The sequence below is a fragment of the Sus scrofa genome, chromosome 12, assembly GCF_054392235.1.
Source record: "Sus scrofa isolate SSC_HxYL_T2T_F1_AM1 chromosome 12, Sscrofa_HxYL_maternal_Yorkshire_Landrace_v2.0, whole genome shotgun sequence".
NCBI lineage: Eukaryota > Metazoa > Chordata > Mammalia > Artiodactyla > Suidae > Sus > Sus scrofa.
The window spans coordinates 26506782-26523264 of record NC_139394.1 but is presented as its reverse complement, the minus strand read 5'-3'; the positions used below and the strand labels follow the sequence as shown (position 1 = coordinate 26523264).

The 16483-nt window shown below is 55.8% G+C and overlaps 1 protein-coding gene and 1 long non-coding RNA gene across 5 annotated transcripts in view; one reads left to right on the top strand and one right to left on the bottom strand.

The window, feature by feature from the left end:
* Positions 1–13973, bottom strand: part of ITGA3 (integrin subunit alpha 3) — a 35619-nt gene extending 21646 nt beyond the window's left edge. The window contains exons 1-5 of one of the 4 annotated variants that reach the window (XM_084984794.1): positions 12236–13973; positions 11451–11658; positions 2921–3048; positions 2529–2608; positions 205–454 (exon numbers count right to left, since the gene is read on the bottom strand). In XM_084984794.1, coding sequence (XP_084840920.1) covers positions 205–454; positions 2529–2608; positions 2921–3048; positions 11451–11658; positions 12236–12584 — 1015 coding nt within the window. In that variant the 5' untranslated portion in view covers positions 12585–13973. Of the gene's footprint in view, positions 1–204; positions 455–2528; positions 2609–2920; positions 3049–11450; positions 12050–12097 lie in introns of those variants that run through there. The other 3 variants (XM_021067145.2, XM_084984795.1, XM_084984796.1) reach the window with 3 other exon arrangements.
* On the top strand, positions 12364–15419 carry LOC110256024 (uncharacterized). The gene is made up of 2 exons (XR_002337170.2): positions 12364–12503; positions 15007–15419. It is a non-coding gene; the product is annotated as an uncharacterized LOC110256024 (long non-coding RNA).
* The last annotated feature ends 1064 nt before the right edge of the window (positions 15420–16483 follow it).

The window sequence follows — 16483 nt, the reverse complement described above, 5'->3', positions numbered from 1 at the left end:
CCTGTTAATTAATATTTTAAAAGATAATAGGGGCAAAGCCTCTGGCACATTGTAAGCGCTTTAAACTAGCAGAGGTCAAGGTGGTTGCTAATGCTGGCAGAGGGATGCTCCCTTTGGCCCCCTCATGCGGAAGCCCTAGCAGGCTACCCCAGGAGCTAACAGGATGGTGGTCTCTGCTCCTGTCCCCTTCCCCGTGGCGCCCACCTTTCCAGTTGTAGGCACCAGGAGCTCCGAAGTACACCGTGTTCTGGGTGAAGCCGCCGCTGGTGCCCAGCTGGCACATGCCCGTCTCCAGGTAGTCAGTGTTGCTGTTGCACATCTCATTGTGATAGGTCTGCCAGTCATCATTGGGGTCCAGCTCCAGGTCATTGCCCCGCACATAGCACTTGCCCACCATGCGCCGCTGGTCCTCCGATCCCGACCATAGCACCTGGGTGTAGCGGTGGGCACAGACCTGGGAAGAGCCCCCCCGCCAAAGAAAACACACAGCTGAGCCCGCCACAGGGACCCAGGGCCAGCATCTCCACAGCCCCTCCCTCTGGCTTTGTGGGAGAGGAGCGGAAAGAGGTCTCCTGGCTTTTCTTTCTTCCCACAGTGATGCCTGGATCTGCATTGCATTTCCAGAACTCAGACACCTGCTCTGAAGTGGGGACCCTTTTTGGAAGACCAGAAGGTACTGGATTTCAGTGGCTTAGCAATCTTGGCCACACAAAGAGGGAAAAGGATAAAGGAAGGCGGAGTTCAGGTTTTTTTTTTTTTTGTCTTTTTGCCTTTTCTAGGGCCGCTCCCGCAGCACATGGAGGTTCCCAGGCTAGGGGTCGAATCGGAGCTGTAGCCACCGGCCTATGCCACAGCCACAGCAGCGTGGGATCCAAGCAGCGTCTGCAACCTACACCACAGCTCACAGCAATGCCAGATCCTCAACCTGCTGAGCAAGGCCAGGGATCGAACCTGCAACCTCATGGTTCCCAGTCGGATTTGTTAACCATTGCGCCACAATGGGAACTCTCCCGGTTCAGGTTCTTGAGCCTAAAAAGAACTGGTGGTTCAGTGGGTTAAGGATCCAGCATTGTCAGTGCTGTGCCATGGATTCAGTTCCTGACCCAGGAACTTCCACACGCAGCAGGCATGGCCAAAACACCACAAAAAACAAAACAAAACAAAACAAAACCAAAAAAGAACAAAATTAAAAGGAGCTAGATGCAGAGCAGGTAAAGAATTTGCTTCTCTGCTATGCCCTGATGACCCTGCCCTCTTAATGAAAGGACCAATATTAGAATAACAACAGTAGCAGCAGCTAACACTTACTGAGTGCTTCCTGCCTGCCAGACACAGCCAGAGCTCTTCACATATTAATTCTTTTAGCCTCCTACCAGCCCCATGGAGTGGGGACCATTCTCCTTCCCCATTTTATTTTATTTTTTATTGTCTTTTAAGGGCCCCACCAGCAGCGTATGGCAGTTCCCAGGCTAGGGGTCAAATTGGAGCTACAGCTGCTGGGCTACCCCACAGCCAGAGCAACGCCAGATCCTTAACCCAATGAGCGAGGCTAAGGATCGAACTCGCATCCCCATGGATATTAGTCAGATTCGTGTCCACTGAGCCACGATGGGAACTCCCCTTCCCCATTTTAGATAAGGAGCCTGAGGCACAGTAACCGGCCTAAGTGCTCACGTCTGGAGAGATGTGAAGATATTCCAACCAAGCCTGTCATGTCAGGCTCAGGGGTCTGAGCTCTTAAGCACCAGGCTGTGCACCTCTCTCAAAGCTTCTCCCAGCAGTTCCCGTCGTGGCTCAGTGGTTAACGAATCCGACTAGGAACCATGAGGTTGCAGGCTCGATCCTTGGCCTTGCCCAGTGGGTTAAGGATCTGGTGTTGCTGTGGCTCTGGTGCAGGCCGGCGGCTACAGCTCCGATTAGCCCCCTAGCCTGGGAACCTCCGTAGGCCACATGTGCAGCCCTAAAAAAAAAAGAGAGAGAAAGAAGAAAAATACATTGTCTCTCTGAGGCTCAGAAATCAAGACCCAGGGGCGGGCCCTGGAGAATGCAGGCAGGAGGTGACAAGGGATAATAGGGAGTGACCCCCAAATGCAAGCCGGGTGAGTGGGGGGCAGGGGGGCAAGCAAGGCGGTGCCTCCTCCGCCAGCCCGCCTCCCCGGAAGGGGCCCCGTCCAGGCCACACCGCCCGAGGCCCTCGCTGCCCTTTCCTTTCACAGTTCCCGCAGCTCATTCCCACGAAGCGTGAGCACCGCCCCAGGCCCCGATCCAGAGGGGAGGACAGTGGGTGATTCAGACAAGACCCGGGCTAGCCCTTGGGAGAGCGCCAGTCCCCGCCCCATCCCCGCCCCACCGTAAGTGCAGGATGAAGAGACACACATGCCCGTGAGGACAGAAGCCACAGCAATGGACACGTGCAAGGCTCCCGCTCAGGCACCGATGACCTCTCTCCTGCCCTCTGCTTCCCTCCACAGCTCCTGGGGGATGTAGGACAAGGCTGGAGGGGGAACCGACGCTGCGCACCCACTTACCAGGACTCTGCCTGCAGGGCCCTGGCTGGCCACAGTCACCCCAAGCCACATGTCCTCAATAATGTGATGGCTAGGGTCACCTGTGGGCATGAGAGGGATTGTGAGCCAGGGCACCTTACCCATCCTCCCAGCATCCAGAGAATCCAGAGGGCAAGGGCTGGTCCCTCCTGGATCCTTGGAGGGCAGCCCTCCCTACCCCCCTTCTCCAGCCCATCACAGTCTGAGCTCCACCCATCCCACCTGGTCCCACTCTCCTCTGGGGCTCCCTTCTCCCAGCCGGACAAGAAGGGACCAAAAACTGTCCAGGCGAGACCTCTGTCTCCTCCGGTCATTCTCTCTGTGCCACCCCCTCCACCAGGCTCCCGACCAATGCCAGCCCCAGGCCTTCTCACTTTTTTCCTCGATGTCCATCCGCTTACAGTCATCCTTGTTGGCAGTGAGTGGGCACAGGTACACAGCACCGGTCCGGTTGGTAGAGCCATCAGGCACAGCGAGGTCCCGGGGGGCACCAGCCAGGAGCCTGGGAGCAAGGAGGTAGGTGGACCCAGCCGCAAACTCATCAGAGTCCACTTCGAACAACTCCCTGCTCAACGTGCACTTACTGAGCATCTGCTCAGTGCCAGGCTGTGTGCCAGGCTCTGCAGTGGCTTGGCAGATGAATGGCTCCCTCCCCGGCCCTCGAGGAGCACCCAGGGCAGGAGAAGGTGGGCAAAGAGACACACACCCAGGGTCAGGTGAGCATCGCATGAGAAGCATGGAGTAAACCAGCCCAGATGCTGCATGGGGCGGGTGGGGTGGGCAGTCAGGGAGGCCTCAGAAGAGGGGACCCTGGCCTAGGTCTAAAGAGGATGGCTTGGGTTCACGCAGTGATGAAGGGGAGGAGGGCAAAGGTCAGGCATGCGCGAGAGCCAGGAAGCGCGAGCAGGTGGGTGACTGGGGTACCTTTGGTACAGCTGGAGGCCAGAAACATGGGGAGGGACAAGAGGACAGGGTGGGAAGGGGAGCCACGGGGGGATCATCAGCAAGGGGGTGACATGGCCAGGGTCTGGGCAGGACTGTCTCGGCATCTGAGTGATGGAATCTGATCTGGGTTTGGGCAGGAACGCTTGGCTTCTGAGATGACAGCAGATGGGAAGAGAGCAAGGTTGGCAGAGCCCGGCACAGGGTTCAACTTCCGGGGACCCAAGAAGAGAATGTTTGAGGGGGTAGGGTGGGTGGTTGGGTGGAGGCCCCGGGCCTCTGCTCTAAGCCATCTGAGGACTCCGATCTAGGGCCCGGCACTGAAGAAGGTGGGCAGGAAGGCCAACTGACCCCAGACCAGAGCTGGGTAACTGAGGTCAGCAGGGCACTCAAGTGACCTGGGTGACAGCTACTCTCCCCTCCCCACCACTGTTGAGACAGACATAGGAGACATGGGGGAGGGGGCAGCTGAGTACCTGACACTTTGGGTAGCATGGTCCCCAGGCAGAGTTCTTGGCTGGTGGGCTTGAGAGCGGAGATGGGTGAGGACTATCAGTCACCCTGTCCCCAACCTGCCCAGAACCACCCCCCCCTTTTTTTTTCTCTCTCTTTTTTTGGTCTTTTTAGGGCCTTGCTTGTGGCACATGGAGGTCCCCAGGCTAGGGGTTGAATTGGAGCTACAGCTGCTGACCTACATCACAGTCACAGCAATGCCAGATGTGAGCCACATCTGTGACCTATGCTGTAGCTCATGGCAATGCCAGAGCCTTAACCCCCTGAGCGAGGTCAGGGATCAAACCCACATCCTCATGGTTACTAGTCAGGTTCTTAACCAGCTGAGCCACAACGGGAACTCCCAGGACCCATCTTTAGGGATGCTGGCTGCAAGTCCCTGCAAGGGTTCTTAGGGCCCTGACAGCCCATCCCATACCGGAGAGGTGATGGAGGAGAGGAAGACAGGTGATCAGCCTCAAAATATTATCTCAAAAGATAGTTCTTAGACCAGCAGAATCAAAAACCCAGAGATTTCTTTCTTTCTTTTTTTCTTTTCTCAGGGCCGCACCTGCGACATACAGATGTTCCTAGGCTAGGGGTCAAATCAGAGCTGCAGCCACTGGATCCTTAACCCACCAGGTGAGGCTAGGGATTGAACCTCAGTCCTCATGGATGCTAGTCAGATTCATTTCCACTGAGCCATGACAGGAACTCTAAAAACCCTGAGATATTTGTTAAGGCAAATTTCTCAGCCCACCGCAGACGACCTGAATTGAATGCGGGGGGTGGATCCCTGGAACCTGCATATTTAACACACCCCAGTTTGAGAACCCAGGTGTACCACTCCTTGCTCTCCGAGCATCATCTGCCTTCAGCTTCTGGACATTCTGCCAGGACCGCCTCCTCAATCCCGCTGGACCCCGCCTCCTGGAGGGCAGGCACCTCTTAGGTTCCCCCTTCATCTGGTCCCAGCGATGCTATCACTTGAGGCTGTCAGCTCAGAACCTGGGCGCTGGGCCTTCTGCCAGAGTTCGGATGTGCAGAGCAATAGCCCTGCCTGCAGCTCCTGCCTAGGACTTGAAAGTGAGGCCTGCGGAGAGTGGGCAGGGCAGGGCCTGGGCATGCCAGGGCCTGGGTGCCTCCACCCACTGGGTGTCAGGAATGCGCTGCCTGGGGGTGCCCGGAAGGCAGCCTGCACCTCACAGGGTTCCTGAGAACAGGGTGCAGCTAGAGATCTTTAAGCAGAGCAGGGCTGAGAGCTCTGGCAGGAAGGCTGGCAGGGGGCCAGTGTGGCAGCCAGGCCCTGTTAGTCACCCTCCGTCTGGGCTGGGAAGGGTGCCTGGCGCATTCACGGACGGACCACGCCTGGATATCGGCCTTGGCGTACCTGACAGGTAGAGAGGGAAGCATCTGCCCAAGGGAAAGGAACGCCTCAGCCTTGGAGCCAAAGGGCCTGATTCTAGGTTTGTTCTGCCTCAAGGGAGGCTTTCGTTTCCCTCTCTGATCTGAGTGCCTCATCTGTAAAATGGGACAGCAACTTTCCCACCAACTTCCAGGGTTGCTGGGGGAATAAGTGGGTTTATTCTTTGAAAGGACTTTCTGACTATGAAGCCGAGGCCAACATAAGCACTGTGGTTCTGCTTTGTTTTATTTATTTATTTATTTATTTATTTATTTTTTAGTTTTTATTATAGATTTTATTTAATCCACTGTTGAAAAAATATTGCAATTCAACATATTGTCAATATGCAAAATTATTAATGATATTTATTTATTTATTTATTTTAGGGCCACACCGGTGGCGTATGGAGATTCCCAGGCTAGGGTCGAATCGGAACTACAGCTGCTGGCCTACGCCACAGCCACAGCCTTGCCAAATCCAAGCCTTCCTTGTCTGCGATCTACACCACAGCTCAGGGATCCTTAACACACTGAGTGAGGCCAGGGATCAAACCCGCAACCTCATGATTCCTAGTCAGATTCTTTGCTGCTGCGCCACAACGGGAACTCCATGCGGTTCTGCTTTATTGTGGCACCAGGCCTTGCTCCAGGGACCCAGGCATTTCTGACCCCCGGGGTTAGGGGACCTGTGGCAGAGAGCAAAGGGCAGACTAGTTTAAGTGTTGAGAGGGAGCAGAGGATGAGCAGAAAGTAACACGTCCATGGCCTAAGGATACCAGGCAATCAGCAAGGTGGAGGTAGGCACTGGCTGCTAGTCATTGCAGGTGGGGAATCATCAGATTTGTGAGCCACACGGGAAGTCCAAGGGAGCTCAGATTTGGCTGGAGGTGGTGGCTGGGGGTTGGCTACAATGACCTTAAAGGGCTGGGTCCAGGCCTCAGCAGGTGAGGGGTCCCTAGAGAGCCCGTGGTGCATTCCAGGGCATGCAATGCTAGGAAAGTCCTGCCATGCCTGCTGCTTCGAGGCCCAAGCTGTCAGGGTGGGAGGAGGCTGAGGGGGGGCGGAGGAGGGGTGGGTGACGGGGTGGCCACACCCTCCCAGCTCCCTCATCTTAGAGGGAGTGGCCTGAGAGATCTCTCCTTTTAGCTTCTGGAGGTCCAGAGCAGGCAGAGCTGGGAATGATTAGCAACTGGATAGACAGGAATCCACTTACATCTCTACCCGCTCAGCTCTCACCCCGCACCAGCCGCGTGCCCACTGATGGGTGGTGGGTTAGTGGGCCTTCATCCCAGCCCCACATCCCAGGCTCCTCTCTCCCCAGAGATTCCACAGTGAGCCCCCCTCCCCACACCTCCCTAGAGTATTTTTAGCTCTTATTTGGCCCGCTTAGAGGCCCTTTAAGGCCCTCTGGCTCCCAGCCCAGGAGCTAATGGGTCTACAGCCAGAGGACTGGGAGTGGTTGGGGAAGACGGGTGTGCAGAGGGCCAGGTCCGTCTTCCTCCAGCCATGGCCAGGTGTGGGGGAATCCAGAGGATGGGAAAGACCTTACGCGATGCAAATGGATGTCAATTGCCATGCAAATAAGCACACTGCTCCTGCTGTTGGAGCTGGTCCAGATCAGAGAGTCCAGAAGCTGATCCCTCCCACACCACCCCTGAGGCCACCCTCCCAGCAGCAGTCTGAAGCTTCAGAGATGCTTCAGAGCGAGGAAGAAAGGAGATTGGACCGCCTCTCTCCTGGAGTCAGGTTGGGCTGGGTGGGTGCAGGTGCCCCTCCAGGAGGAAGGGCGATGAGCCAAGAGACCTCTCAAGGGCTTTCAAACAGCTGCCTCTTCACCCTTTCCTTTGGCTCCAGCCAGACCGCCCCTGCTGGCCTCTGCAGAGGCCCTGGAGCTCCAAGTTCCGGAGACACATCCTCATCCCTGCCCTGTCACTCTTGCTGGGGCAGGTCAAGACTGATGGGACAGCCACGTAGAAAGCAGTAGAATCAGAGGAGGCCGGGGAAGGGGGGCCCAGCGGTGTCAGGGTAGCAGGTTGTCTCACTCTAGAGCCAAAAGTCCCCTACAGGGAGTTCCCTTGGTGGCTCAGCGGTTCATGAACCCGACTAGGATCCACGAGGTTGTGGATTCCATCCCTGGCCTCGCTCTTCAATCATCAGTTTAAGGATCCGGCGTTGCCGTGAGCTATGGTGTAGGTCACAGATGCGGCTCGGATCCCGCATTGCTATGGCTGTGGTGTAGGCCAGCAGCTGTAGCTCTGATTGGACCCCTAGCCTGGGAACCTCCATATGCCGAGGGTGCAGCCCCAAAAAGCAAACAACAAAAAAAGAAGGCCCCCTAGGGGATGGGGGTGGTGGTGGTGATGCTCTGAGAATCAGCCTGTAAGACTCTATTTCCCAGACTCCTCACTTCAAAGAGGCACTGGGGTGGCCCTGCAGGGAGGCACATGGAGGGACCAGAAGGGCCAGTATGCAGGCAGCGGGGCCCCCATGCCTTACTTCTTAGGCCAGGAAGCCAGTTGCAGTGGGTGGGGAGGACGTTTCCAGCTCTGGGCCCTGGGTGGGGTGGGGGCAGCTCTCAGATGCCCAGACCCGAGCTCAGTGCCAGTCCTGCTGCCCGAATTAGCCACGTCCCCAGAGGCTGCTCCTGCAGGAGCTGAAACTGCAGCCTTCTCCATCCTCCCCCAACTTCTTACGCTGCCCATCCAGCCCCCTCTCCCCTCTGGTGACTCAGCCCTAGAGTCAGAGCAACAAGCTGGAGGAAGCGAGGGAATGATGGGACAGGAGAAAGAGGCCTTGCCTGAGCCGCCAATAAAGAAAAGGCTGTTTTTCTCATTTCTTCTCCCTTTTCCTGGCTCCTTCGTCTTTTTTCCACATTTGATCCCCGAGGGCATTCTTTGTGTCATCTAACCTCAATCTACCTTGCTGTAACGGCGGCCACCCTCTTCCTTCTTGGTTTAGGTCTGACCAAGCCCCTTTCAAAACTTCATTCTCTACAAGATCAGGCTCCCCCTACCTCCTGTCCAGTTTTAAGCTCCTTGGCTCAGTGCAGTCTTTGGAAAGAGCCAGAGGAAAAAGGACCCTATGCATCCAGGCCTTCTGCTTGCAGCCGCAGCTGCCGTGCCCATTTCCTCTGGCACGAGCCTTGGAGGCTGCCAGGCACCTGCCCTGCCCAAGGAAACATGTTTTAAGAGAGCAAGTAAGCCTGGTTCCTGCCTAGCTCAGGTATGACCTCACCTTCCAAGCGTCATGGCCACTCCCGCCCTTCGCCTCCTTGTTTCTGGGGCAAAAGCCCCAGAGGTATCTCCCATAACCCACCAGGCCAGGCCAGAGAAGGACACCTGGATTCCCAGGTGAGAATGACAGAACAGATGCTGGGGGAAGGGGAGTGTCAGGGACCGTTTCCCAGAGGAAGAGTCCCTCTGCTTCCCCAGGGCTCCTTAGGTACCTCACCAAGAAGCCCAAAGCACCCCAACCCCTCCCTCCAGAGACTGGGAAATTGGGGCCTGGGTGGGGTAAGGTCTCTGCTGTGAGGATGGAAGGAGGGGACCCTCAGTCCAGAGATGGAGGTGCTGGGGAACAAAGACACACCTGGGTTTGTAAACATTTCTGAAATCAGGCCTTCCTGGAGAATATGATAAAAAGCTACGCTCTCCCCTCCTCCTGGCCCCAGAACAAAAAGACATGATTTTGCATGTAATTTCTCGGGTTCCTGTGCCTCCTGAAACCCTTCAGTCTCCTCCAGGCTAAGACTGTTCAGGGCCATGACCCCTTCCCCTTTTCCAAAGGGACTTGGAAGCTAACAGAATAGAAGATGGCCAGTTGATCTGCTGGGTCCCCTGAGCTGAGCACTCAGGCAGCTGTTCACATCTGGTGACACAGATGGCTGCAGCTAAGCCCAGTGGGCCCAGCTGGTTCTCCCGAAGGGTCATGGGGGCAGAATTCAGGGAGAGGAGGCGATGAGTGAGCCAAGATGTAGAACCACCCTTTGAAAAGACTGAGGGGAGTTCCCGTCGTGGCTCAGTGGTTAACAAATCCGACTAAGAACCATGTGATTGCGGGTTCGGTCCCTGCCCTTGCTCAGGAAGCTAAGGATCTGGCGTTGCCGTGAGCTGTGGTGTAGGTTGCAGATGCGGCTCGGATCCCACGTTGCTGTGGCTCTAGTGTAGGCCAGTGGCTACAGCTCCAATTTGACCCCTAGCCTGGGAACCTCCATATGCTGTGGGAGCGGCCCTAGAAAAGGCAAAAAGATAAAAAAAAAAAAAAAAGACTCAGGGATTAGTGACAGATCCAAGATGGGAAGCTGGCAACGGGACTCAGGATTCTCTTTTTTTCCCTTTAATGCCAAGTTGCCTTTTATAGGCCAACAGAGGCAGGAAGGAGTATATAGATCCAGGCCTCATCCCTCCTGGGGGAAAACTGGCCCAGAGAAGAGAAATATCCTGCTCAAGTTCACCTAGCAAAAAAAGGGGGTAGGTGAGTATTAGAGAGTCTGTTTTTTACCCTAGTTTTCCATTATTTACCCCTGCTTTTTCTGATGTTCCCTTTCCACTGTGTTGCCTTATACATTGCAGCTTCAGTACGGACCCTCTGAAAATCCTTCCCTGGCCTGGGGCCGAAAGAGCACCAATATGGAAACTGGTGCTGATGGTCACTTAGGGTTGGAGGGTTGGCCAGACCGCAGCGGCTGAGGCTGGGCTGGGCAGGGTGTGGTGGCCCCCACCTCTGCAGAAGTGAGATGGAACTGCAGGCCAAGTAGGCAGGTAGACCAGGCAGGGGCTGGGCCAGCAGGGCAGGGGCCAAGGCTGGGGCAGAGTCTGGACTTTGGACACTCCAGCTTCCTCAAGTTTCTGCAGGTTCCAGCCAGCGTTGGGAAAGGTTTCAACACACCCTTTATCTGACTAGGTCCACTTGCTCAGCAGGGTCTGACATCACCGGAAGAACTACTGCCCCCAAAGGGCCTGCCTGAGCCGACCTCGGCCTAACAATCTTCCCTCCTGGGACAGTCTCACCTCCGCCAGTGTCCCCCTTCCCCCAAGTGCCAACCTCAGCACCACTAAGCCCATGCAGAGAAACTTCTGAAACTTGGACATGCGCCTCGGGGCAAAAGAGTAGCTGTGGCCCGGGGTGTGGGTGTGTGTGGGTGTGGGGCCAACAGAAGCAGTTGGATGTGTCTCCTTCTCCTCTGTCCCCTAAGCATGGCTCTTTCCCCTCCTTCTCCTTGAAGCTGTCAGGGATGGAGAACCTAAGAAAGGGTAAAACACGCCTTCCCTCTTGAAACCAAAACAAACACACTCAGGCTTGGAGATTCAACATGAATCTGTGGAATGCGGGGAGACTCAAGACCTTCTGGTGGGAGGGCGACGCTGCTGGGGGTGGGGGGGCAGGAGGCCGAGCGCGGGAGCTGGGACCGCTCCTCCTGGCACTTGTACTTCCGCACACTCAAGGGGTCAGAAGGAGCGCCTGGACAGCTCCGAAAGCCCAGACTCGCCCATCATCTCACTCTCCAACCGCCAAGCAGTTGCGAAGGCCCCCTAGTCTGGTTCTGCGGAGGGTGTGGCTGGCGTGGCCGCAGACTAAGTGCGAGGTAGGGGCGGGCTTAAACGCATATGCCCACGGGTTCTTCCCAGGAAAGGGGGAAGGGGGATCCACTAGGTGTCTAGGTTGCAGTGTTCCCCAGTTTCCAGCCCTAGCGAGAAGAGACATTCGGTAGGCTAAATACCGGGTTCACAGAATCTAAGGGGGCTCAGTGAACGGGGACCCCACTTCTGCTCGCAAAAGAGGTCTAAAGGGCTGAGGGGGCGAGTCTAGACAGGTACTGGTTCAGTCAGCACTTGCCAATGATTACTGTCCCCCCCCACCAACCCCTCCGCTTCCCGCCAACCGTCGGCAGCAGGAGGGCTGCCCAGGTCCCCGCCCCCTAAGTCCTCGCTTCTAAGAGCCGGCGGCCTGCGAGCCTGGAAGCCAGCGGGCCCAGGGCTCGGACTCAACTCTGGATCCGCACCCTGTACACAAACTCTCTCCCTCCTCTCCGCTCAACGACACCCCCACTCTCACAGTTTGACTCACAGGTAGCGCTGCTGCCGCTCCGTCTGCCGATGGAGGGCGACCGAGTAGCCGAAGAGGCTGCCCGGGTTCTTAGCCTCCTTCACCACCAGGAATTGGGTGTCCAGGTTGAAGGCGGTGGCGATGCGGCCGCCGGAGGCCACCATCGAGACCAGCACGCAGAGCATCAGGCGTCGGACGCGGGCGGCGCTGCTGGGGCCGGGGCCCATGGCTGCAGGCAGGAGCCGGGGCCGGGGCGAGAGCGCGTGAGGGCGTGGAGCTCGGAGTGAGGACCTGTTCACCTGCTCCCCCCGCGCCGCTGGAGAACACCCTGGCCGGCAGCGTCGTTGAGCTCCGCAGCGCTGATCAGTCTGGGGCCCTCAGCCCTGATCGGTTTCACGACCGCTAAGGGTCTGCGCTCTCAGAGTCCCCTCGGAGGTCCTCGGAACTATTCTCTTGACTGCTCAGTGTCGGGGTCACCGCCCCCTTGCCCCGGGCACCCTGCCCCCCAGCTCGTGCCCCGCCGCGCCCACTTGGCCGCACTGTCGCCTCCGATCCGGGCTCGGCGGTGGATCTGGGCAGGCGGACCGGTAGACCGCAAGGAGGACGGAAAGGAGGGGTCCTCCCCGCGCGCGCCCCGCCTCCCCACGCCCAGCCCCGCACCTCCCCACCTTGCGCGCCCAGCCCGGGCTACGCTTTCCTTCCGGGGAAAGAGAAAAGGTCCCGGCTCCGCCACCGCCTCTTAAAGGCGCAGCACCGCCCCTCCCTCCTCATCCTCCCTAACCGGCTCCGCCCTCTCCCCCAAACACCTGTCGGGAGCCCCCAGAGGCTTGGATTTCCCCTCTCCGCCTCTTTCTTCTCCGGAGAAACGTTGCCTCCCGAGCAAGACGGATTGGACAGGCGGGGCCGGGGGTGGGATTTGTCCTGCCGCTCGGCTGCGGCTGCTACAGCTGGTGGAAAGGCCGTTCCGAACGCAGCCACCTCTGCGGGTCGGCTGAAGAGGCCCAGCGTTGACTCATCTGGGACCCGACATCCGCAAGCCACTGGCTGGAATGCCCTACTCGTCTTCACCGCGCTGTGAGTCCCTGAGAAGAGGCTGGCGATCTCTGGGCGTTCTTCCTCGTAACCAGCCCCTTGGCCATCCTTGCCAAGATTCATTTCTTTTGCGCCTTCGCTCCCACCCACCCTGATCCGAGCTGGGAATGGTCTCTTGGCAAAGTCAGACAAATATTTAGTAGTGGTAATAACCAAGCATCGCTAAATGTAATTAGCAGCAAGAGTGTTTTCCCCGAAGGATATTCTTGTATCACTGATATTTCTTGTATCATCGATTTCCCGTCGATGTGGAAGTAAGTCTCTTCTCCTTAGAGTGCGCTGCAGGCGCGGAGCTGGGCCCACACTGTATCCATTTCTCATCCACCCTTGCCTTCCGGGCCCAGCCCAGCAGAATCCCAAAGGTCCCCTCTTCCCACCCAGGCTTGAAGATTGGGCGGGGAATCCAGCCCCCACAGGTGTGTAGTGGGTGGTACCAGGCGGAGGTAAGTGGGCGGGCCCAAAGGTCTGGTTATCCGCGAAGGAATCAAAGTGAAAGGAAACTTTCAGCATGTACTTTTTCGAGCCTAATTCAGATTTGCCTCATTGCAGTAGAGAGATGCATTTCCCCAGAGCATTTTTTTTTTTCGTCCCAGACTAAAGGAACTTTCTTATTTTGGTCCAAGGGTTCAGTCCAAAGGGCTTACTCCCTTGAAGTCTCTTTTAGAATCCCCATCTCTTAGAGTTTATAAGAATGAAAAAACCACCATATAGTAGTTCTTATGTAGCAGAAACTATGCTAAGTGCCTTACAAATATTATTAAAGTAAATCCTCACAACAATCTTTGTGAAATCATCTGTTTTAAGATGAGAAAACAGGATCAGAGAGGTTAAGCAACTTGAAGCCAATGCAACTCAGATATTATGTATTTATTTATATATATATATTTTTTTTTTTGCTTTTTTTTTTTTAGGGCCACACCCGCAGCATATGGAGGGTCCCAGGCTAGGGGTCTAATCGGAGCTGTAGCTGCCGGCCTACACCACAGCCACAGCTACTCCAGATCCGAGCAGCGTCTGCAACCTACACCAGAGCTCACGGCAATGCCGGATCCTTAACCCAGAGAGTGAGGCCAGGGATCGAGCCTGCAACCGCATGGTTCCTAGTCCAATTCCTTTCCACTGTGTCACGATGGGAACACCACAACTCAGATTTTAATGCTGTGTTATCTGACCCCAGAGCCTTTCTCTACCACTTATGCTAATAAGTAACATTTGTGGTGTTCCCATCTATGGCTCAGTGGGTTAGGAACCCAGCATAGTGTCCCTGAGGGTGCAGATTTGATCCCTGGCCTCGCTCAGTGGGTTAAGGATCCTGTGTTGTGGTGTAGGTTATAATGTTGCTTTGATCTGATGTTCTGTGGCTGTGGCTAAGCCAACAGCTGCAGCTCAGATTTGACCCCTAGCTGGGGAATTTCCGAATGCCGAAGGTCCAACCCTAAAAAAAAAAAAAAAAAAAAAAAAGCACCATATTCAGAGCAGATCTAAGGCCTGAAGCTTGTGCAATTTGGAGTCCTCTTTAAGGAAAAGGATGAAGAATTGGAGTACAAAATTAGGTTCAGAGCCTGGGGAGGGACATGAGCTGAACTTGATAGCCTATGAATCCTTTCACCTGCAGACTCTGATTTCATTCTCCCGGCCTCATTTGACTCCTCATTTGACTTCAAAAGGTCACGCCGCTCCTGGGAGGCAGGGCTAAGACTGGAGGCCACTGGCCACAGCTGTGTCTTTAACAGACAAACTCCAGGCAGATGTTGGACAGAAAGCCAGACATGCCTAAACAAAAGCAGCTGTGATAGCAGCATCCTCTGCGGTATTTGGAGAGAGGACACTTGTCCCTGTCTGCCCTTGGGACAGCATTTATTCCCAGGCTGTGACTCTCAGAGCTGCCCAGCCTCTCTCCACGATGCCTGTCATGATCCAGAGCCTCCCGGAGTTAGGAGATGTGGGGTCCAAGGAACAGGAAGCTGACCTGGATGGAAGTTGAGCAGTTACCTTGCTCTTCTTCCATCTGGCTGCTGGGTCCTCTACCTCATTCTTGGAGAAGGGGAAACAGCCAGGGCCAGGAGCTCAGGGGCCAGGGTGGACACGCAGTGTGGGCAGAGGGGCTGCCTAAAACAGCTTTGAGAGTTCTGAAGTGACAGAGTGGCTCCATGCCAGGTGTTATCTCTTTGGCCATCCCAAACAGGAATGACCAGCATGTCCGATCCCAGGGCTGGGAGCAGGAAAGGGATGAGGGATGGTTTTTCCCCTCCATGGGAGTGTCCGGAGGGAATGTGGGAGTGGGGGGAGCAGGGGTGTCTGGTTGGGGGAGGGTCCGAGCTAAGGAATGTGGGGGAGCATTAGACAGATCTGGGGGAGATGGAACGGGGATGGAGGAATGAAGGGATTGGAAGGCTCCCTGGGCTGGAGAGATGCAGACAGAGAAATCCCAAGTTCCTGCCGAAGGTCCAGAATCCCCTGATGTCAGTGACATTGTCATCCACAGCCTTGTCTCATCCCTCAGTTGACGTTATCCTGCCAACTCTTCCTGGTGGAGAAGGGACCCACCTAGAAATGTAGACACAGAGAACAGCACGTGTATGGACGAGTCCGAGGCCATTTTTTCATGCTTGACTGCTGACTCCTTTTAAGCTGTCCTCGCTCCCTCTTTTCCTTGTGCCTCACACCTGGACAAGCTCAGAAGAAGGCCCGCGCTCCCTTCTTTTCCGTCCATGGCAGATTCCAACCATGCAAACCCCTTTCCACACAAATGCACCTGACCTAACTCCCTCACCGTAGTAAAAACCCAGACCAATCTCCTTCCGTGCTCTCTCAAGGCATCTTGGACCTTCTTGAGAAGCCATTCCTGCTCCTTCAGAGACCTCGAATCATGTCATTAATAAACCTTTCCCTACCCTCTTGGTGTGCGATCATCAGTTTTTTTGTTTGTTTGTTTTGGCTTTTGTCTTTTTAGGGCCACACCTACTGCATATGGAGGTTCCCAGGCTAGGGGTCCAATCAGAGCTATAGCTGCCAGCCTACACCGCAGCCACAGCAATGAAGGATCCCAGCCACGCCTGCAACCTACACCACAGCTCATGGCAACGCCAGATCCTTAACCCAACTGAGTGAGGCCAGGGATCGAACTCGCGTCCTCATGGATGCTAGTCGGCTTTGTTAACCACTGAGCCACGACGGGAACTCCATCATCAGTCTTGACATTGAAGCAAACCTTGGGTGGGGTCCATCTGCCTCTGTGGGGGAACATGACAACCCACGAACTACGGGTTCTACTGTAGGGTGAGGGAGGCTTCCTGGAGGAGAACTATCCAGACATGGGAGAAGAAAAGGACTAGCAAGAGGTGCCCTCAGGGAGTTCCCGTCGTGGCTCAGTGGTTAACGAATCCGACTAGGAACCATGGGGTTGAGGGTTTGATCCCTGCCCTCGCTCAGTGGGTTAAGGATCTGGCGTTGCTCTGAGCTGTGGTGTGGGTTTCAGAGGAGGCTCGGATCCTGTGTTGCTGTGGTTTTGGCGTAGGCCAGTGACAACAGCTCCAATTGGACCCCTAGCCTGGGAACCTCCATATGCCGCAGGATGGCCCTAGAAAAGACAAAAAAAAAAAAATAGAGGTGGCCTCAGGAGAGAGGAAAGCAGAAGAGTTGGGGTCTAGTGTGGGGTACAGTTTTTACAACATCGGCATTCTGTAAAGGGGCCTTCCGTTTATTCCGTGCTCTCTGTCTTCACACCACTCTTTCTTTGCACCCCCACCCAACCCTTCCCCCAGCCACCTCACTCTCCCAGACCCCCAGATCCCCCTAGACCACACCACCTGCTCACTCACAGGAAGGTCAGCATGTAGATGGAGAAAGAGCCATGGAATAAAATTGAGGTGCCGTGGGGGCTGAACGCAGGCTATTTTCTGCCTTGTCATCTTATGCGAGTGCCTTTTTTCCTCCGGGCCTCGATGTCCCCATCCATGACA